The sequence below is a fragment of the Ictalurus punctatus genome, chromosome 20 (assembly GCF_001660625.3).
Source record: "Ictalurus punctatus breed USDA103 chromosome 20, Coco_2.0, whole genome shotgun sequence".
NCBI lineage: Eukaryota > Metazoa > Chordata > Actinopteri > Siluriformes > Ictaluridae > Ictalurus > Ictalurus punctatus.
In genome coordinates this window covers 8,432,727-8,456,727 of record NC_030435.2, presented here as the reverse complement: position 1 = coordinate 8,456,727, position 24,001 = coordinate 8,432,727, and the positions used below count along the sequence as shown (strand labels likewise).

At 38.4% G+C, this 24,001-nt stretch overlaps 1 protein-coding gene across 4 annotated transcripts in view; it reads left to right on the top strand.

Moving 5' to 3' along the window:
- Positions 1 to 24,001, top strand: part of basp1 (brain abundant, membrane attached signal protein 1) — a 24,472-nt gene continuing 471 nt past the window's right edge. Inside the window, exons 1-3 of one of the 4 annotated variants that reach the window (XM_017495726.3) lie at positions 16 to 153; positions 2,433 to 2,474; positions 22,578 to 24,001. The exon at positions 22,578 to 24,001 is cut by the window's right edge and continues 471 nt beyond it. In XM_017495726.3, coding sequence (XP_017351215.1) covers positions 22,592 to 23,185 — 594 coding nt within the window. In that variant the 5' untranslated portion in view covers positions 16 to 153; positions 2,433 to 2,474; positions 22,578 to 22,591 and the 3' untranslated portion in view covers positions 23,186 to 24,001. Of the gene's footprint in view, positions 154 to 1,608; positions 1,832 to 2,432; positions 2,475 to 22,577 lie in introns of those variants that run through there. The other 3 variants (XM_053673729.1, XM_017495725.3, XM_053673728.1) reach the window with 3 other exon arrangements.

Sequence of the window (24,001 nt, the reverse complement as noted above, 5' to 3'; positions counted from 1 at the left end):
CTCCCGCCTCCGAAGGAAAGAGGAATGCAGCGCGAGCTTCAGACTGGACAGCCGGAATCAGCGCATATCCGCCGCCACGCGCACCGGAGAGAGACGCGGAAAAATCCAGCAGACACTTCAGAAAGGATCTTCCTAGAGGAACAACTGCGGTCGGTAAGGTCCTTGCAATCAATAAGACAACTATTAGAATTCTCTGGCTTAAAAAAAAAAAATAAATAAAATAAAGTGGTCTTTGGGGATTTAAACATGGGTTCGCCAGCTAACCCATTTGGAGCGCGCGCCACCGGACTGTAATGTGCCTACATTTAAAACGCTCACTCAAGCAGACAACCTGGCTGATTAATGTCTGAAAGAGACATATTTGTTTTGTTTCGCTATTTCGAATTAAAGGAGCCTTGAAAGCGCCTAGAATTGAAGCGGATAAACGGAGAGGGGCGTGTACAGAGCGCAGGCTCGCGCCTCGGACCGCGCTTTAGTAGCCTTTCATAACGTTTCATTTTTTTTTTTTATTTTTTGCATGAAAGACATCTGAAAATTGATAGCTGTTTAATGTAAGCATATTATGTGTGAAAAGGTATGTGACAGTAGTCTATATATAATATGTATGGACAAAAGTTAACTTATTTGTAGACTATTGTTTTATATCTTAATTGTAAAAAGGTTTGGGTGTGAAATTGATGCAAGTGTTAAGTCTTTGAGAAATTGGGAATTATTAATCTCCACCACACCCCTTTATCCCGGAGTGGAGGTGTGCAGCACTCTAACTGCCACACACACACACACACACTCACACGTACGCGCACACACGCCAGCTCTCTCTCTCTCTCTCTCTCTCTCTCTCTCGTGTGCGCGCACACACACAATTAAACATACATGACAAATAGACAAATATATACCATGAATGTGTGATGCTTCTTCTTGTAGCAAATTGGGGATATATAATATTAATATATTATTGTTTTATTTATAAGAAAGAATCATATTTTTTTTTGTCTATCAAAATGTTCGAATCTTGACATTCATTCCACACGAGCAAATTCCACATCGCTGATGTTTCTGTGTGTTTTGCTGCATAATTGATTTTTTTTTTCCTGTCGAGTACACCAGTAATTGCCCGCTTCTTTGTCTCAACGGCACGCATGCGCAGTACTCATAGGGTGTGGATAGTCTTTATTTATTTATTTATTTATTTATTTATTTATTTAACCAGCGCATTTAAAGCGTTAAAGCCTTAATTTATGCTGACCAAGTTTATGCCGCCACTTGTGTCCATGCTTAAACAAGGAAAAAATTACACGTCGGTGAATAGCTTAAAAGGCTTGAAGAGATGCTGCAGGCAATGAACCGATTCACTGGAGGCTCTTGAGGAGCGTGCACATTCCCGTGCGCGCGCTCTCACTTGCAGCAAAACCAACACTGAGATAAGACCCCCCCCAAAAAAACCGTAAACCATCAGTGCCTAATGAATATAATAATAATAATAATAATAATAATAATAATAATGAAAATGATCTGAAGAAAAGCGTTTATTGATTGTGCAGAAGCGCATCAGTTGGCCACAAAAGCTCCGGCTGTATGAATCACATGAGCCTGAACCTGCACGCGCTAAAATGCAACGCGTTATAGTAAACCAAGACATTCGTGGAATTGAATGCATGTTTGATACAGTGTCATTCAGGGTTTTGGCATCTAGACGTGTTCAGCTTGGCTGCTGCAGCAATGCTTGCAGTAGAAAATAAAAGTGGATTATGCGTATTGCATTCTGATAAAGCGGCGCTTCATGGCGCTTTAAAGAAAGTGAAATGGCGAATCAGACACAAATCAACAGATGGTAAGCAAAATGGCGACTTTTACTCATTGCTGGTGAAATATTGTGAAGCAAATAAAGAGAGATACATTATGGCTAAAATGAAAAGATATGCATGTGTGTCTGGGGAAATAATAAATTGACACAGAATTCCAATTTACATATTTAGTCAGCCAAGACGTGCTTGGTGACCAGAATTTGCCTTAGCTTTCTATGCTTCTGAAGGTTTATGATCCCAGATTAACATCATGCAAACTGCATTACAAAATGATCCCAATCTGGCCTCAAGTCACTAGTGGTCCCTGACACAATAACACAAACTGTTGTACAGCAGTAAACTGCACTATAACAATAATATATTGCATAAATTAGAGCTGTAATGGCAGCCATTTTCATCCTGGAATATTACTTGTATATTAAGCATTAAGACACTACTATATTAAGAAACGCTTATATAAAAATTACATTTGCCAAAAAAAAAAAAAAACACCATTGGAGGTACATATGATTCAGCATGATCAGCATGCTGTTTGCTTGTGAAACTGATGTCATGAGCTGGAATTACATAATTTATAATTACCTACATATGCTGGTCAATCTTCCTAATTCTAATACAAATCTACAGATGCAAAATTTGAACATCAACCATATCTTGGCTACATTTGAGGTAAGTGTAATGTTTCTGAAAAACTACATATAAACATTTTCATAGAAATGTTCATGAATTTCTATTATACTATTTAAGAAAACAAACAAACAAAAAAAACTTTATTGTAAAAGTTGTTGATTTTTCAAAAGGGTTAATGGCATTTGTTAGGAAAATCTTTACTCATCTCCAGACCATCACTTGAGTTAAGATGTTGCGAGAAGATGAACAACTGCAGAGAAAGGTGCGTGCGTGTATCAGACTACACTGGGAAAAGTTGTGGATGGCTTGTGATGTATGTAATGGCCCCTGCTTTGATAAATGAGAGAGAATTATCACCCACTGCTGCCTGAGCAGCAGGTCCTCCTCCTGGCTATAAACAGTACTGTGGAGGATTCAGTACATCCGGGTAAAACACTAGCACAGTTGTTCTGAGGACAAACCAGTCTACGCAGGACAGCATGGAGTAATGAACAAACTATAACAGATATAGAATAGTGTGGTGGAGAAAACTGAAAATATTGAATATATCCTTTTATAATTTGTATTTACTCTTAGTACAAATAGAAGCATTGCTATACTGTAACTAGCTGTAACTGCACTCTAAGAGTAGTTTCAGAAGTTATATTTTTTTGTCTTTTTTTTTTTGGTCCTTTTTTTTTTACACCATTCATGTAGTCTTTCCATTTGTCATTCAACATGGAAACAGCAACATCCTGATAATATTCTGGCAAAATATAACCTACTATGCAGAAAAATATGCATTCCAAAACTAACCAATCAGCAGTAATGATTTGTTCTCAACTGATCTCAGAGCAGCAGAGGAGAACACTTTAGGTTTGCAACAGACTTAATCACTCAACATGTTTAGCTCTCCCAAGATTCTATGCTACCAGGCTTCTTGATGAAAGATATACAATGCACATATTATAAGCTAACATCTGACATAGCTTTGAAATAAATGTTTATGCAAGATCATGTGCTTGTACATCTGAATGTTTGTGAGGGCAGTTGGCAGTTTGTAAAATGCTACTCATAATATTCAAAGCCAAATCAGCTTGCCAGTAGCAGTAACATTAGCTGATGGCAGTAATGTTATCGTATACGTTGCAGGGAGGAGCATAATGACAGAAAAAGAGGATGATCACATAGAAAGTGAGCGAGATATCTGTAAACCAAAATATTTAAGTCAATAAAATTAAACAGTCTGTCTTTAGTCTGTTCAGTTTATGGAAGAATAGACAAACAGAGATTTTGAAGTACCAACAGGTGTAGTACATATTCAGCATTGTAGTATATGTAGTTTCTGCAATGTGGACTTCACTAAAATTTTGATATTGGTTACGGCTCTGCTTAGAGGTCAATCCTGGGCACTGTTCCAGCGATTTCTGGTTAGTACGTTAATGGATAAACTGTTTTTTCTGACTTCAGAATTATCAATAAGAACAAAAAGGTAGCTTGTGTTACTTTGATAAATATTTAATAACAACAGCCCAAAAGTCATATGCAAATAGATCTCTCTAGGTTAGCTATAGCCTGAGTACAGAACAGTTTGGGCCTTTAAATGGTTAATGTGGCAAAATTGTCATCCTGAAAAGCCACTATGTACTTGTCTTAAAAATCTCTCCCATTTAAATTGCTCTCTCAGAGAAACTGCTCTGTGAAGTAGCTCCAAAGGGGTCAGTACACAAAGCAGTAACAGTTCAGTCCCTTGAATTGGTGTAGAAACTGGGCAAATGGTGTGGGGCACAACTCTCCCAATATAATATGTTAAATTAATTCCTCAACTGGTAGGAAAACATTTCACTGTGTTGTGGTGTCAACAGCCAAAACTGGAATAAACATGTAATGTGATATTGTATATTTCCTTGCTCAGTAGATCTTGAGTATTGGACATTATGAGCATATATGTGGTATTTTATAGCCCCTTAATGTGTTGTGATGCACAAATAACAAATGACATGAACAAGACTAGTTGTTTTGACTCTGTGTACCCTTAATGACCAACTGCTCGTAAACTCTTTTCAGTGAGATTGTGAGTTAGTTTGTGGGTTCACTGTCCCGAAGAGAAAACAAAGGTGTTTTATTTTCATGTTTTATTTGCTGGATACTACATTTGTTTTGTTTTGCAGTGATCTTAGCTTGCTTTGTTATGGTCTGTTTGTATTTCTGACTAATAGGTTAATAAATGAATATTTAGTGTACAGTGCTGTTTTTTGATCATTTTATTCCTGGGGAGAATGCTCGTGACCAAACCAGCATTGTGTCCCCGACAGGTTGCTAAATAATTTCTACAGCACTCGTCTTCACCTAGCAGTGTGCTGAATCTGTATTGGCAGGTATTCTGGTAGAGATTTTTTTGAATAACCTGAATTCAAGTCCACTGTCAGTCAACTTAACCAACAGTGTTGTATGTGTTGTGCTTGCCTGCTTGCCTTGATGTTTAAGTGATGAATAAGTACACCCCATGGAAATTGTTGGCTTTTTTGACATATTTGGACAAGCAGACATTTGATAATCTTTGAAACAGTGGCTCTTAATAAAGGTGATATACTTGAACAAAACCACAAGGAAAAGTAGCTTTTTCAATCATTTATTCAACAGAAATATCCATAGATGTGTTATTCTTCTGTGGAAAAAGTAAGTACACCCTCGGCCTCAGAAGCTAGTATTGCCCCTTTTAGCAGAAATAACTTCTTGTAGCCGTTTTACATAATTGTCCACCAGGCTTGCTGGAATTTTTGACCACTCTTCCATGCAATATTCTTTCAGTTGCAAGAAGTTTGAGGGTTTTATTGCATGTGCTGCCCATTTCAAATCCTCCCACAACATTTCAATGGGATTCAAATCTCGGCTTTGTCTAGGCCATTCCATCACCCTTCCATTTCACTGAGCCATTCCTTGGTGGATTTGCTAGTGTGTTTTGGATCATTATCCTGTTGAAAGGTCCACTTCAACTTTCAGACAGATGGCCTCACATTATCTTGTGAACTCTTTGATACGATGCAGAATTCATAGTTGAATCAGTGAATGCAAGCTGTCCAGTCCCTGAGACAGCGAAGCAACCCCAAACCATAACATTTCCACCACCGTGATTCACAGTTGGTATGAGGTGCTTCTCCTGAAAAGTTGTCTTTGGTCTCTGCCAAACATGTTGGCGGTTACTGTGGCCAAACAACTCTAACTTTGAGTCTTCTGTTCAGGGCACATTAATCCAAAAGGCCTGGTCTTTGCCTATATGCTCATTGGCAAACTGTAATCTTGCAAAAGCTTTTTCCTGGCACGCCTCACATGCAGGTCAAATTTGTGCAATCTTTTTCTGATTGTAGAAGCATGTACTTTGACTCCAACAGCTGCAAGATTTGCTATAAAATCCTGTGATGAAATTTTGGGGTTCTTGGAGACTTCTTTTTGTATCAGATGGTCTACACTTGGGCTGAATATGCGGGGACGGCCAGTCCTGGACAATTTGAAATCTGAAATTTTCATTTGAAATCTGCGCCATTTGTAGATTATTTTCCTTACAGTGGAACGATGTATTTAAAATAATTTGAAGCTCTTGCCAGACTCAAAGGCATCCACAACCTTGTTTTCAAAGTCCTTACAGTTCTCTTTGCATGATGACACCACACACCTCAATAACAAAAAGAACACCAGACAGTAGATATGAGAGATAAATAAATAAGACATGTTCCACCTGCACTCCCTAAGCAGGTTCTAATCACTGGCACCCAATCATGAACACCTGATTTTACTCTAAGGTGTGATAAATGTAGGGGTGTACTTACATTTCCCATGTTACTGATCCGTTTGTCCAAATATGTCAAAAAAGCCAACAATTTCCATGGGGTGTACTTATTTTTTCACATGATATATGCATACACACACACACACACACACACACACACACACACACACATCAGGATCATGCAAAACCATGCTAGTTTGTGTATTTTACTGGCATCAAGTATGTATTGCTATTATACATTGGCTTTCATGTGTATCTTTGTAATTAAGAGTATCAGAAGAATCAAGAGTATGTATTAAGAGTAAGTTCCTACTACACTGATCAAAGAATCTGACACAGGCGGCAGTCTTTAAAATGTTCAGGAAAAAGAAATGACAATCCAGGTCGACCAGTGTGTACAAGAGAGAACATTCTAGATATTCCACACCAGGCCAGCGTCTGAGTTTGCAGTCTGACTGCTGAGGCTTACTGAACTGGTAAACCTATTCTGTTGGCTGTGCAATATCCTAGTGTTAAATGCACTCTTACAGTGTTTAGTCCTGGACCCATATGAACACACAGTAAAGTGTTCCATATTGGGTTTTCTGCCAAATGCGATTATGCGAGTCTAGCCACCATGAATCCTGCTGTAATGTTTACTAAACCATATTAGAGACCAATAAATTGGAGTATGATTGGGTCTGTACATCAATATTAGAATCATACTTGCTGAATATGCATCATACCTATACAGTCTTATCATCAAACAAAATTACAGAGGATCGTGAAGGCCTGCATTAGGGGATAACACAGAAACTATACACACACACACACACACACACACACACACACAAACAGTATGCCTGGAAATGGTTGCTATGACTCCCCTTGAGGAGCTTTATTACTAAATATAAAATGGTTGCCTATTCCATATATTGTACAGTAAATAGTACTAATACCTTTTGCACTCTGAGGTTCACTGTATGTCCAGTATAGAGCCTAATCAAATTCATGCACACTCTGCAACACAAAACAAAGAAACTACCTGTAGATCTGGAGTATATATTTTGCCTATATATCATAATATGCATAATATTAATGTGTGTCATTCATAATAGGTTGATGGTGTTGGCTTTTGTGGATTTTGGCTTACATTTAAGTGAAACTTTTTCAGTGAATTCCCGTTGCAATAATTGAAAAGAGATTAGGGTGAAGAGAACAGAAGAGAGAAGAGCTGTGGGTATGATTGATGCATAAAACCAAAAGTGAATCAGAGGATGAGAGCTGGAGAGAGACAGTGAGAGTTAGAGTTGTGCTGACAGGTAGAGACAGCCTGGATGAGAAGAGCGCTGTCTGTGTGCATTTGTTTATTTAAGAGGAGCAACTAAAAAGGACATTTAGGTCAAATATGACTCACAGACTCTCAGTCAGCAGACCTTACAGACATGTGTGCATGAATATGGGTGGGATATACTACACTGTAGGGTGTGTGTCATCATGGAATTTTTCTTAGCCCAACTATGATGACCTGGATGATGAGCCAGAATGGCAGCTGTTTTATGGTTCCTATGGAAACAGCGAATAAGAGAGCAGAGCACCACTGACCCCACCTGTCCATCCTCTCTGATGTGTATGTGGGTGTTGGCCTTTTGTTGGAGACAAAAGTGTCCAGACAATGGTAAGACCATCCAAGGGGGGTTCGTGAGCAAAGCTAAAATATTTTTTAGGTTTTATTTAAAAACCACAACGCAAAAGAATTTGTTTCAGTAATGCATAAAAAAATAACTGAAAACATACAGAGCAACAATGTGCACGAGCAAGAATAGATTATTCAAAATTAAAAAGAAACTTCAGATATGCAAAACTCTGTCACGATTTCCCCTTGCACTATAAGCCGGAGCATCTGACATGTATGTGTTTTTGTGATTTCGGTCCTGTCTCTGCCCCTGTATCATCACTGGTTGTTTCCCGTACGTGTCATCATTGTTCTCAGCTGTCTTTTGTTGGACCCCTGATTACTTTTGTTATTTAAACCCCTCGTGTATCTATGTACGTCGCAAAGTATTGCGTGAGTGTATTCACCGTGCCAAGCCTTTGTTCGTGTTCCGTTTCATGGTTTTTGATCTCGTGTGTAGTTTCTCATTTTGCCTTGCCTAGTTTATGCCCGTTTGCCAATTGCCTGACCTTTTTGCTTGTGTTGGACCATGCTTTTTAGTCACGATTTGGATTTGTCTGCATGTGTCTACTCTAATGAAGCTCTTATCTGCATTTGCATCCATCCTAACCTCCATTACGTGCTTAACGTGACAAACTCACAAACAAATCTATTCTTCATGTAGTTCAACTTTCCATACATAGGTTTTTAATATTCAACATAGAAGCCATATTGTCCTGCATTTTAGATTATTTTTTATATGTGTAAAAAAAAGCCCTAGCAGATAATCAACATCATGTCTAATAGAGGTTCTAAACATGTCAACATGTCAGTCACTCTTAAACAAATGCATTGAATCTCATGTATTTTGGTTATTGAGGGAATATGACATCCCTCTGAAAAGCATGGTGAAAATAATATCAATCATTAATATTCATCATTGGCCAGGAATTTAATGATTAACTTATATCATTTGTAACAGGGTGTTTTGACCTATGCTGTGGGCTGTTGTTAAGGTAGTGTTTTACTGACAGATAAATGATGGGAGCATCACAACCAGCGGTATGCCATCACAGTCATAAATAACAACCCAGCTCCAGGAGGAGTGTTGCTCATCTGTTGACTGGGGTATCTTAGCAGAAACAAACAGGTGTAGTGTGATAAGACTGCTCCTTGCTTCCTAGGAAGTGTGTATGATTGTATCTAATAATGTATATTTCACTCTGTTGCTTCCGCCTGTTGTCTGTCCATCTGTTTATGTATTTATCCTTGCAGGAAATTATATAAACACTTCTAATGAATGTTCTAAACATTTCTAAAGATAAATTTTATTGTCAATCCTAATTTTCAGGTTATATCATTAAAAATCATTGGGGTGTGTTTGAGTGTATGTTGTCCTCAACTCCATGGCAATACAGATTAAACATCAGTAATGATTCACAACTCCTTTTTTTAATGGTCACTCATTGCAAGACCAGACATGTATGTGTGTGTTCATTACTGAATGGTCATGCTTTTTTAAAACATTATGAATGATGGCCATCATGAGCATTAAATTAATTAATGAAATAATTGTATGCACCAAACTACAAGTGTGTCGCACAGTTTTTATCATAGTGAACAATGCATATGTGCAATTGAGTATGATGTTGCTGTGTGTTTGTATATAGGTGCATCTGTGTGTGTGTGTGTGTGTGTGTGTGTGTGTGTGTGTGTTTCTTCGAGATAAGGGTTGTTCTATCTTGAGGAGGTCAGTATTGGTTTCACTTCTTAGTGTAGTCTTTGAGGATGGATTGTTTATGCCATTCAGTAGGTATTCATTCTCTTGTATGTTTTAGTTATTTTCATTTGATTTTTAAAGATTTCCACATTATCACAATGAATGTTTTGCTGAGTGGAGAAAAAAAACAGCATTACAATCTAACCATTCTATGCTTTGTGCTATTTACATGTGAAATGCAGACATTGATATGCTTCCAACACCAGAGCACAAATCAGTCGGTTATAACCACTTGCCACTTAACACTTAATCATCTTGCTCACTGATGACTTCCTCTTGGATATTGCCAGCTCGAATATTACTTTCTGAACATGGTCATTCTTCAGGCTTGAAGGTCAGCTGAAATAAAAATATCTCTCTGGACAGGAGAGGTACTGCGACTGTTCTGGAGCTCTTCTATCATCACAGCATGGACTATAGATACACTGCTGTGGTGATAAATACCCTCTGGGAAAAAATAATATTGTACTCCGAACACACATTAAGGGACGTAACCCCTACAAAGCAAAAACATCTAGTCTTTATTTAGGTGTGATCAAAGAGAAAACTGATAAGGTTGGTCTTAGTTTATTAGCTCTCGCGTCTTATAAAAACCATCCAGAGTCTTTCAGAGTTTCCACTCTCAATGGTTCCTGTGTAGCATTGCCCTGATTAGGTGACATTTCTTTGGCTTGGTCGGTTGAGCTGCACTTAGGTTCAAATGACAAGAACATCCACAATATAGGGAAAAGAAAAATAAAGGAGAAATCCTTGGATCCATATCCAAATTATAGTTTCCCACTATTCTGCCAGCTTCTTTAACACATTAACATACACATCAATAAACACAGAATCTTGATTATTATTATAGTTATATTGTCCATCATTCCATTTGTGAAACATGCCTAGTAGCAGTGTTTGCTAACTGTCACTCACCCTGACAGCTTTTAAGCCGGAGGTGCCATCTGACCTTGTTCATTCACAAAATAACCAAAACACTTCACCAAGAGGAAAGGTAGCATAGTCTGTCTATAGTCCAATTTTTGTTATGCCTACATCGAATGTTCTGGATTTGTGGGCATTTTTTGCATTACACACATGCTGGAATGAAATGTGTATATATATACTGTATAATATAATATTATAGTTCTATTTAAGGTTATGTTTACATATAGACGACTGACTGAATCCTAAATCTTGGCTCAAGCTACATAATTTAATCGTGCATGACTATGCATTCATGAATCTTGCTACATTCATTTACAATATCCTGAATAGCTTCATGCAAGAGAATTGCTTTAATTCTGCTTTCAGTGCTTGTTGTTGAGAGAGAGAGAAAGAAAGAGAGAGTGCTTATCTCTTTTAGTGTTTATATTCTGATCTCTGCTGTTTTTATTACTAAACATCCAGCCTAAGAGAGAGCAAGAGAGGATTGTACAGACGTGTACAGGATTTAGCTAGGACATTTGACAAATTTCTCTCTCTCTCACACACGCGCACACACACACACACACACACACACACACACACACACACACACACACACACACACACACACACACACACAAAATGCATCAAGAGTTTCATGAAAAACAAATAAAAAATGTTTAGGAGGGGAAAAGAAAAAAACAATCATCTGCTTTTACAACTCTTAACTAATACTAATCAACTTTTGCTTATAATACAGCACTCAGTCTTTTTGGGTAAAAGTCTACCAACTTCACACAGGTTTTCGATAGGATTTAGGTCTGGTTTCTGACTGGGCCATTCCAAAACTTTCACCTTCTTCTTCTGAAGCCATTCCTTTGTTGACTTAGATTTGTGCTTTGGGTCATTATTGTGCTGAAAGGTGAATTTTTCTTCATCTTCAGCTGTCTAACAGAGGCCTGCAGGCTTTGTCTGAAAGTAGATTGGTTGTTTAGTTCACAAGCCACCATTATGAATAGAGAATCTGGAAGAAATGGGGTCATGGAGAAATACTGAGAGCCCTTGCCAGTTGAATGGCACATAAATGGTACGTGGCTTCAGCGTCAAGTAGCGTTAGTCAGCAAATGCTGGCTAAAGGCTTACTGCCTTTCATATCAGTTTATCTAGATATCTAGCTGCATAAATGTGAAGTGAAGCACAACTTCAACAGAACAAGAGAACAATTTTCTAAGTAATTTCATTGTTAGACACACACACACACACACACACACACACACACACACACACACACACACACACACACATACACATTATCTTTAGAACAACAAATAAACCAAAATGTGGCATTTTAATTTGAATTCAAGTACAAGAATTGACAACATGAATAAAGCATCATGTTGGATTTAATGGATTTCAAGGCACGGTGTCAAGAACAGGTACCAAGAGATTAGGCAAGATCTATCCCACTTTCCTGTTATGGAAATCTTTAATCTTTCATTATTTCAGTGACTGCTTTTGAAAATCCAAACTTTGGAGTGAAACAGTACAAGATGAACTAAAAGTTGTGTGAGTTGTGTGAAGGGATTGATTCAACATGGTGGTAAGTTTTATATGCCTTGAGAACCATACATGTACTGGTTTATAAGGTACACAGTAGGCAAGTATTGCCATATTTCCGTTATAGCAGCACGTAGTGGTCAAATGACTAAAATTTTGTTCATGTATTAGAGAGAAACACTTTTGATATGTCTATTTTGTCAACATTTGTCAGGTCCAGTTTGATTGTGTCCTTTAAAAAAAAAAGTGTGAAAATAACCTGATTTTAATGAGAGAGGATAACTTGAGCTGGTCTATGTTGCGTAACTAACTTCATCTTCTTGATAAAGCTATTGCATTTAATACCACTTTTAAGTGAAAAAAGCACTGGACGCTTCAGCTAGGACATATAGCATTAATATTTAGCACACAAGCTAATTTTTTGCTACATTTGGGTCTTCGAGGCTAAGGCATTTTACATGACAATTTTCACTTATTTAGTTCATACAGTATAACTCAGTTAATATACTGTTTAACTAAGCAGACTCCGAGTAGACGTCTCATTTTTTGTGTCTCTGTTTATCTGATGCTGATGTGTACGAGACATGAATCCCAAGATGGCATTGTCCTTTATGTTTTTTAAGATTTGGAAATAAGTAGAAAACCACAGGTGTCCTTTTCTGATTGCACCAGACATGTCTTTTGATTTCTGGAGCTTCAAATTCAACACACGTCCACGTGAAATGCAGGTGTGAAAGCTTGATGAAAGCTTGCTAAGGCTGCACAGCGCGAAAACAGCCTAATGCTGGCTACACTTTGACAGTTATTACATCATCCTTAATGTCCTGCAGACAAGCTAGCAGGTGTAGCATGCAAAATTTCAGGATCCTAGGAGGTTACTTATTTAAACCTTCAAAGTGAAAATTTTTAAGAGATAAAGGCAAAGACAACTATAATCGTGTCAACATTACGAGGACACAGCAAAGCCACATCCCACCTACTACAACAACTCTTGTAGTAACGGCCCATAAATCAAACCAAAAATGTATTAGGACTAATTTGCTAAATGTTTTGCATGTTTTGCATGTTTTTCCAGTATAGTAGAAGTGTATGTCGCTGTATGGAGGCAAATTAAACTGCTGGAAAAATAATTTTTGTCTCTTATTACAGAAGATTTGGGACAAAATGTAAAACGCACACACACACACACACACACACACTCATCATTCAAGATTGGATCAATCACCAAATTAAGGGAATGATTTAAGCCTTACACTCAGAATGAACATTGATCATATATTTATGTATGTATATATATATATATATATATATATATATATATATATATATATATATATATATATAATATATATTGCCACCTTCAGGCCGAGGATTTTCCCTTAATTAATATTGAGTGGGATACTCTAGTCCTTTGCCAAATTTAGTGTTTTTTTGGTTTTTTTTAGGTGTCCTATGCTTCTGGACTGTAATGTAATTGTATTCCAGTGCTTGGACCCCTTATAATCATTAACGTTGACTCTGTATTCAAAGCAGTCTCACGCAAATGCACATAATGTAACTGCCCTCTCAGTAACCCAATACCAGATTATATCAGCAGGACAAACATAGTAAAAGAAAGGAAACAAAAAAATTCACTCCCTCTGTTTGACTCCAATAATCATGATATCTATTGAGTTAACCTGAGGCAGTGTTTGGACAGAGACTTGCCGTATGTGAGACTATGTGTGTATGTGAATACGTGTATATTTTTGTGTGTTGTGTTTGACATGGTGTGCACAGGTAGACCAGGTGTGCCAAGCAATAAAAGCTTAGATATCGTTTACTAGCAGAATGAGACAGAACAGGGATTAGAGTTTTGAAACAAGGATTGCTATGATCACCGTGATAAGACATGGAAAAGTGGATTATTAATGTGCCCCTGAGGCTCTTGAAATATGCAGGAACTGGCCTAAAAAATGCAGCTCCTTAATCTCGTAATTAATAATTCCACAGGAGGACAAAGTGGCACTGAGAAAGCATACAAGCGAACACTAAAACCCAGAGCACACCCATCCAGCATCCTTCTGATAATGCGCTAAAAAAATATCTAGCCATTCTTCTCTAATATAGAATAAATCAGAAAATAAACAAATAAAAATATGCATTTTTAAGAACCTGTGAGATTGGTTTGTGTGCTTAGAGTACATAATGAAAACGGCCACAGATCTCATTTACTTAATGGCTCAGTTATAAACAGCAGCAACTCTGACAGCAAGCATGTTTGGGCTGACCATGAGAGCCATGCAATAGTGCTGGCACTCACAACCATGATCCACCAAGCATCTGTTATAGGCACTGAGCACTCTGTCAGTCAGCAGCCTTAGAACGCATATGAGCCACATTTACAAAATGGCGCACCAAATTGTGTTAGAAACATTAGAGAAACCATGATCACTATATACTATATATTACTGAAGCTTTTATTCACTGTTATTGCTAATGTTTTGGTTCATTCTGTTATTTAATTTAATTGAATTTTTTTTGCATTTTATTCATTTGGTAGTCACTTTTATCCAAAGCAAAAATTGAGCTGAGAGTTTGAGCATTAAGGGTCTAACTCACAGGCCCAACAGTGACAGCTGGGTGATACTAGGATTCAACTCATTAGAAACATTTACATCATTTGGCAGACACCCTTATCCAGAACAATCAGTAATTCTCCGTGCCACCATTGCCCCATAACATATTCATATTTACCACTACTAGTTACCAAGAAGTATAGCCTGTTATGCAGTTACGTCTATAGGGGCATTTGTATGAGCCTAGTTAAAAAATGCCAAAAAATGTGGTTTGATAGTCTTAATTTAGTTTAATAAATACGTTTTTGTTGTTGATAATTTGGTCTGAATCAGGTCAGTGCCATGTTTAGTCCATAATAATATTACAATATTAACAAAAACAGTAAGAATATTATTAGTTAACTTGGGACAATCTTTTTGGCAGAGATCTATAAAACTATATTAGGCCATTGTTCAAAAAGACACCTGCCTTGTTGTGTTATGTGGATCTGGAGTGGATTCAGTGCTACAGTACATTTGATCCTAATCCGGTGCAGTCTGTTGTCTGGGAACACTTGATGCAGCCTGAACTGACTGGAGTTTGTTATAACACAATGTTTTTCAGTAACTTACTCAAAATGTTTTATGCTAAAGGGTAATACAAACTTGTAGAAATTAAAGTGTTGAATTAATAGGAATTGAGATTCCCACTGGGTCTTTGACTGCCCCTCTATACCAAAAACAAGAACTAGCAACCATTTTGATCAATATTCATTCTGAGTGTAAGGCTTAAATCATTCCCTTAATTTGGTGATTGATCCAGTCATGAATGATGTGTGTGTATGTGTGTGTGTGTGTGTGATTGATACGTGACAGTTGACTTAAGCTGCAGTATTTCACTTGGCTTTTAGAACTGTCAGGAAATTAGTAGTGCTGATATAGTGTGTATGCTGAGTATATGTAACTGATCTTACACATGTACCTTGTATGTATATAACTTAAACATTGCCTCTTTATTTAAACTTTCATTTTTATATACACATATTCATCAGAGAAAACATACTTGGGCCATTCTATTGATTTTTATTCTTTATTTTTGATTGTGTCGAGCAGTTGCTTGACTTTTCCTAATCTCATTTATAGGCAGTTGTTTAGGATATAGCGAATTTGTCTGTTGTTTTTGTGCGTTTTATATGTTTCATATGTATGTATGTATGTGTGTGTGTGTGTGTGTGTGTGTGTGTATATATATATATATATATATATATATATATATATATATATATATATATATATATATATATATATATTGCATTGCATTTAGATCTTTATTTTTAAACTCTGAATTGGCAGTGAAGGAAATAGATCATCAAATTCATAACATGAGCATTAAATAAATGGCCCCTTACTCATTAATCATAAGTTGGTTGTCTTCAACAAAATGCTCTTAATTTATCCAGTAATGTAACCATATTGTTGGGTACTGTAAATATTTTTTATCAGCTCACAATAATCAACATTTCAGGTAAAAGAAATCATACATGTAGATATGAGTTAGGTATACAGTGATATAGATCTGTCTCACAGGTAGGATAAAATGGAGAATAAATCAATATGTAAAAGGTCTGTGGTGAACCACATAATTGAACAGATTAATGACTAGAGTTGAGGTAGTTACATTGTGCCATACATATACAGTCCCATCTGAAAGTACTGGAACAACAAGATAAATTCAATTGTTTTTTCTGTACACTAAAGATTTTGATTTTGAAGGGTTTGAGATCAAAAGAAGAACATGAGACGATGGATCAGAATTTCAGCTTTCATTTCCTGATATTTACATCTACATATGTTAAACAACTTACAACATGGCAATTAAATGTTTGAGCCCACCCATTTTTTAAATGATCAGAATCAGAATCAGCTTTATTGCCAAGTATGCTTACACATACAAGGATTTTGTCTTGGTGACAGGAGCATCCAGTGCACAACAATACAAAACAGCAACAAGACAAACACACAGAGAAGTGCAACAGTTTAAAATGGTAGTGGACAGGGTGAGTGGGGTTCAAATTGATGTTTCCAATCTTCTTCCTCATTCTGAAAGTGTATAGTTCTTGAAGGGAGGACAGGGGCAACCACTAATCCTTTCAGCAGTCCAAACTGTAGTCTTCTGATATCGGATTTCATAGTTGACCCAAACCAACTATTATGGCCTCATTTCGGATGAGGCTGATGACACTGGAGTCTACCAAAAGGATCCTTGCACATGTCCCTGGTCTGTCCAGATGTTGCAGAATATGATGCAGTCCTATGTTGACTGCATCCTCCACAGAGCTGTTTGCTTAATAAGCAAATTGAAGGGATCTTGAAAGAGTCCACTGATGTCCTTCAGGTAGGTCAGCACCAGTCTCTCTAATGAATTCATGACCACAGATGTCAGGGCAACAGGTCTGTAGTCATTAAGTTCTGTGACTTTTGGTTTCCTTGGGACAGGAATGATGATTGAGCATTTGAAGCACCGTTGGACTTCACGCTGCTCCAATGATCTATTGAAGATCTGTGTGAAGATTGGAGCCAGCTGGTTAGCAAAGGATCTGTGACACATGGGGGAAACGACGGCTTTGCTGTAAACCACGATTTGTTGTTAAACTTTAAATAAGTTCTTGTAAGAATGCACATATTCTCACAGAAACTGATGTATGATGTAACAATATCTGTGAACTCGTCCAGGTCAGTAGCTGCAGCCTCAAAAATACTCCAATCCATGCAATCAAAGCAGACTTGTGGTTCCAGCTCTGCTTCATTGGTCCATCTCTTTACAGACCTTACTACAGGCTTGGCTGATTTTAATTTCTGTCTGTAGGTTGGAAGAAGATGGATCAGACAGTGAGTGGAGAGTCCCAAAGTCTAGGGACAGAGCGATATGCATCCTTTAATGTTGTGTAGCAATGACCCAGGATGTTCCTATCTCTGATTGGGCATGTAATGTGCTGTCTGTATTTGGGCAGTTCATGTGAGATTTGCTTTGTTAAAATCCACAAGAATAATAATAACTGAGTCCGGATATTGTTGTTCCATGTCTGTGATTTGATCAGCCAGCTGTTGCAGCGCTGCACTCATGCACACGTTTGGCGCGATATATACACTCACCAGAAATAAATGAGGAGAACTCCCACGGCATGTAGAATGGCTTACAGTTAATAAAAAGCACTTCCAAATTAAGAAAACACATCTTCTTTAACGTTGTTACGTTTCTACACCAACTTTCATTGATGTAAAAGCATGTTACACCTCCTTTCGTTTTCCCCAATAAATCCGCAATGTGATCTGCTCTGAACAGCTGATAGTTCTGCGCTGTCCGGGATGGCTTCGCTTAGCCATGTTTTTGTGAAGCACAAGGCAGCAGAGTTTGAAAAGTCCTTGTTTGTACGGATGAGGAGGTGTAGTTCGTCCATTTTGTTAGTCGGAGAGCGGAGTTTTGCTAGATGAATGTTCGGCAGCACTGTTCAAAAGCCACACTGATGGAGCTTGACTAGAATGCCTGCTTGTCGCCCTCTTGTACGTCTCACATGTCTGCGTCTCTTGAACAGCACAGCTGTGCCTCCGACTAAAATGTCTAGCAAAGCGTCCGAATATTTGAAAACCAGGAAAATATTATTGGGTATATGCTGCCGAATGTTCAGCAGTTCGTCCCTGGTAAAACTGACTGGGAAAAGATTACTCGACACAGGACAAACGAACAAAAACAACAAAAGAATAGGAGCGCTCCACACAGAGGCGGCCATGCCTGGTGCCATCTGGTAGAATACCATGGTAGGATGTGATTGGAACATGTGACTGACAGTTGTTTCTTGTTGTCCAGATATGCCCTGTTAGATTGATTGTTTAAATAATTAATAGCTCTGAGTGTCTATTCCTTGTTTGAGCCCTGGGTTTTGCATTTGAAGACTGCGTTTGTTGTTAAAAAGGATCAACCAATATGAAGACTAGAGAGCTGTCTATAGGAGAAAAGCAAGCCATTTTGAAGGTGAGAAAAGAGTGAAAATCAATCGGAGGCGTTGCACAAGCAGTGGGCATAGCCAACAATTTGGAATTTCTTGAATAAGAAAAAATAAAACCCCACTGATATACTAACAACAAGACATGGAACAAGTCAGCCAAGTAAAACAACAGCAGTTGATGACAAACATTGTGTGAGCTGTGAAGAAAAACCCAAAAACAACAGTTACCAACATCACCAACAACATCTACAGGGCAGGCATGAAGGTATCACAAAGCACCATTCTAAGAAAACTTCAAGTGCAAAAATATAGAGGCCATAATACAAGATGCAAACCACTCATCAGCAGTAAGAATCAGAAGGCCAGATTGGAATTTGCAAAGAAATACAGGGATGAGTCTCAAAAGTTTTACAAACAAAATTAACCTCTACCAAGTGATGGAAAGGCCAAAGTGTGGAGAAACAAAGGATCTGTTCATGATCAAAAATATACAAGTTCATTGATCAAGCATGGTGGCGGTAGTGTCATGGGTTGTCTGCCAGTAAACAGTGAAATGCATCCAATCAAATTTGGATTAACTTCATCATGCATAAAGTCAATGATCCAAAAATCACTGTCAACTCAACAAAGGATTTCTTCAGGGGAAAAAGTTGAAGGTTTTAGACTGGCCAAGTCAATCACCAGACCTTAAACCAATTGAGTTGCATTTCACCTCCTGAAGAAGAGACTGAAGGGAGAAATCCCCTAAAACAAACAACAACTGAAAGAAGCTGCAGCACAAACCAAGAAAAGCATCACAAGAGAAAAATGCAACAGTTTGGTGATATCAGTGGGTCACCTGCTTGATGCGGTTATTGCAAGCAAGGGATATGCGACCAAATATTAAGTGTTATTTACTTTAATTTACTTTAAGATGATCTGTTCCTATACTTTTGCTCAACTAACAATTGCCATGTTCTAAGTTGTTTAACACCGATAGATATAAAAATCTTCAGTGTATAGCAAAAACAAAAGAATTGGCCTTGCCATTCCAATACTTTTTCAGGGGACTGTACAGTACAATACATGTTTATGGGCATGCTATAATGGTCTGGCACAGCTGTGTAGTTATCTTTAGTGATGTAGATTAAGAGATTTCAGTAGTTTATAATTTCTACTAAAAGAAAAGTGTAGGATATCTGATCCGGTGATTGAGTTGAGTACTGAATGAGGAAGGTTGTGTATTGTGTAAACATCAGGAGTTGTGCTCTGTTTAAATTTTACTCTACACTCCAGACATCTCTTCTAATATTTATTCCCAGAATGCTTTGCTGCTGCCCGTGATTGGGCCAAATTTTCTGCTCCATTTTCCCTCGCTCAGACACAGACATACACACACACACTCATACACACACACACAGACACACGCAAGATTTTGAATCACTGGAGTTGTTGTATCTGTTTATGTGGTCAGTGATGATCACTGTAAATTATCACACACACACACACACACACACACACACACACACACACACACACAATGGCAAGAGATGACCGAATAGCTATGACAAGCTTTCACTCTTCCTCACTCTCTCTTTGTCTGTGTCAGGGTCTGTTTTTCTCTGTCTGAATCACAGTCTGCAGCTCTCTGCCTCTGTGTCTCTCTCCTTCTCCCTCTATCACCTTAGAGTAATGTGTTTCAGCGTAGTGTATTTCACTCTTGTACTAACAGAATGCATGAAGATGTGTGAAATTGTAGATCGGATGTAGTTTGCATGAGATGCTCTCAGCAGTGGCACTAAACAGGGCAGGAATATTGTTTTAGGCCAGTTCTACATTCTTGTCACTGGAACTTTATGGGATTCAGGATTTTAAAGAATGACTAGTAAAACATGAATCCTCCTTAAAACTACTGTATGTTACAGGCTGTATTTTCAGTCTACAATATAGAAAGCCATGTTTCCTTAATGGTATTTTCCATTTCCATTTTGTTATAGCAACTGGGTCTAAGTCACAGGGCACGGTGGTTTATTTGTTAGCATGTTTGCGTCACATCTCCAGGGTTGGGGGTTTGATTCCCACCTCTGCCCTGTGAGCAGAGTTTGCATTTTCTCCTGTGTTTCGGAGGTTTCCTCTGAGTATTCTGGTTTCCTAACCAGTCCATAGGCATGCATTGTAGATTGCTTGGCATCTCTTGTCCATAGCATGTGATTGTGCACTGCAGTGGGTTGGCACCCCATCCAGGGTGTCCCACACCATGTGCCCTGAGTGCCCTGGGACAGGCTCCAGGCTCCCCTGCTACCCTGTGTAGGATAAGCAATGTAGAAAATGGATGAAGTCTAAACCAGATTTCACACCAGAAGTGGTACATGCACATCATACCACAAATGCTCTGCCACATTTTAATTGCACTTAAATTGCATTCAATACAGGAATATTGTATTTTTTCTAGTTCTAAAAATTCCTATGTTGTCTCTTATTCATTATTATTGGCACAGAGCCTGCTCTTCACCGCCCACCCCCCACCCCTCCCATACCTTTTTCTGTACATTCTGGTTTAGTTCATGCATGACAGCCCCCTAGTGTACACTCTCATGTGACATGCAAAGACTTCTGGAGACTTAACAAAGATTCAAGAGGCAATTTATATAATTCTATCTTTGATTTAATTTAAATAAAATTGATAACATGTATACTTTAACTTGTACACATTCAGGATTCAGTACAGACCTGTCATTGATAGCACATGGCATAAGGCTCACTGTCTTTAATAGAGTTTTGGATTATCTTTGGCTTTTGGTGACATACAGACACAAATATCCACTGGAGCTGTATACAGGAATGGCACATTATTCTTACTGATGGTGATGGGGGAGACTGCCTCTATTGTTTTCTGAAAGACACACACACACACACACACACACACACCCCACCACTACCACCATTGTTATTTCTAGTAGAGGAACGGTTCTGAGTATTATTTTGGTTTGGTCACATATACATTACATACACTGGCTGATTCCCCACTCAGTTATACACCACACACATGCATGTACAAGTTTGTACTGTATGTGTGCGCATGTGTGTGCCCAGGTTCTTTTCATTGTGAGCAGGTCATGTGACTGTGGTTGCTGTGGTAACTGCTATTCTGAGTCTTGGGTTCTGGGCTTTAGTGTTTATCCAGACTTGCCTTATTGATACAACATCCCCTACTTAACACTGAGCTACGTTCTGTTTTCAGGCTGCACATTATAAATATATAATGTTGAGAGACAGTGATTACAGTTTACATTCAGTTAAAAGGGACTTTCAGCTGTATTATAATACAATTAAATGTGCTCCATGAATAAAAAATTCTATCACTGCAAGCTAGCACAGCCATTATCTTGGCAGTCCATCCCCTGACAAACAATCTCTGCTGGCACTGTCAGAGCACAAATGCCCAAAATATAGTGAAATCACTCCATCATGCCTGTGGGCTGTGTCTAGTGACAACATACACACTGGCATAATGGGCACTGCTGCAAGCATAATACAGGCAGAATGATAAGAAAAACCTCAAGATGTTTCCTTGGCATTTCAGCCTACTAGGTTTACCTAGACATTTATAATATGTAAAGACATCGCAAACATTTAAATCAAAGTAAAAAATCTCTGCAAGCCTTACAGACCTTGGCCCTTAATTACTAAAGGTTTATGATTGCAATGGTACCATTACTAAATGTACACATACTCAGGATCTCTCGTAGGATACAAACCTTTTTCCTCACAAACTGTATTTTCTCAGCCAGCTTCATGAGGAGCCTAAACCAAGAGGCTTTTCTGTTCTGAAATATGCTGAGCTCCTCAGTGCTCAAGTCCTAAGCTTGAAATTAAAGCTATATGTCTGGGGAAACAATTTAACTAGAAGTAAAACTGAGGTAAAACTATGTATTAAAATTCATTTTGTTTGCCTGTCTGCCTATTTCTTTGGGTTTCAGAGGTCCAACGCACCATGGGAGGAAAACTAAGCAAGAAGAAGAAGGGATACAATGTGAATGACGAGAAGGCAAAAGAAAAGGACGCCAAAACAGAGGGAGCGCCAGCAGAGGAGAATGATGCTTCGAAAGACAACAAGGAGGACGCACCAACTGCCACAGAAACCACTGAGACAGCCAATGACACGGCGGCAGCCACCAAAGAAGCAACACCTGTTGCGGATAGCAGTGCAACTGTGCCAAAAGAAGAGGAGAAGAGTGTTGCCCCAGCAGCCAAGGAAGAGAAATCAGCTGCTAGCACCACCTCAACATCTAATTCCAAGAGCCCCGACTTCGCCAAAATGGAACCTGCAAAGAGTCCTGAGACCCCGCCCACCAAGGCAGAAGAAAAACCCGCCTCTGCTCCAGCACCGGCCAATGAGAAAGAACCAGCAAAAGATACCACCCCAGCTCTCAAAGAGCCTGCCCCAGCTAAGGATCCTGCCTCTGTGGTGGAGAGCAAGGCAGACGCTGAGGCTAAAAAGACTGAAGCTCCACCTTCTGCACAGCCTGTAACCACGGAGACCAGCCCTGCCCCCAGTAAGGAGCAGACAGTTGCTGTGCAAGATTAATGAACAGAGGCAAACAAACCAATAAGGAGAAAAAGATAATAAAAAAAATAAAATCAGATTAAATTAGTGAAACTAGCCCTTCTTAAATTGTAACCACTCTAATATTAATAATTGTAATAATAATATTGGCTTTGACAACATTACTCAACATCTCAATGATTTTTACTGATGGTTTTTTTTTTTTTTTTTTTTAAATAGTGCAGAGAGCAGTTACGAGGTGGTAATGAAGGTGTATAAATAGAATATGAGCTAAAATGATGATGATGATTAACGTGGTGCTGTTGATTTCTGTTGTCACAGTTATTATTGTTATTTTAACATGGACACAAGACTGAATCTACCACCAGCCCCTAAATCTAACTCTTAGTGTCTCTCTCACTCTTAATGTCTCTCTCTATCTTGCTACCTGTCTCACTCTCTCCATTTAACCCTCTATTTAATGGAGGGGTCAAATGAAAGCGTGAAACTAGCTTTTTTGCAGGCCACATGCACACTTCTCACCAGTCTGTCCTTACATTGCTCTCTTTCCAAGATGAGTGTGACTGATGTGTGTGAGTGTGTCTGTGTGGTGGTCTTGCATTCTATTGGGTATCTTCTCTTTGCTGCCGTCTGGTTTGTGCTTTGGTCATTTGCAGTGGTTGACGTTGTGTTTTGGCCTTTGTTCTCTAGTCTTTCCTGACCTTTCAATGCCTTTCATTGATATCCTTTATATTGATGGAATTTAAAAAAAAAACAACAAAAAAAGAAAGTTTGTGCAGCACAATGTAATATATGCACACGCACACACACACACACACACACACACACACACACACA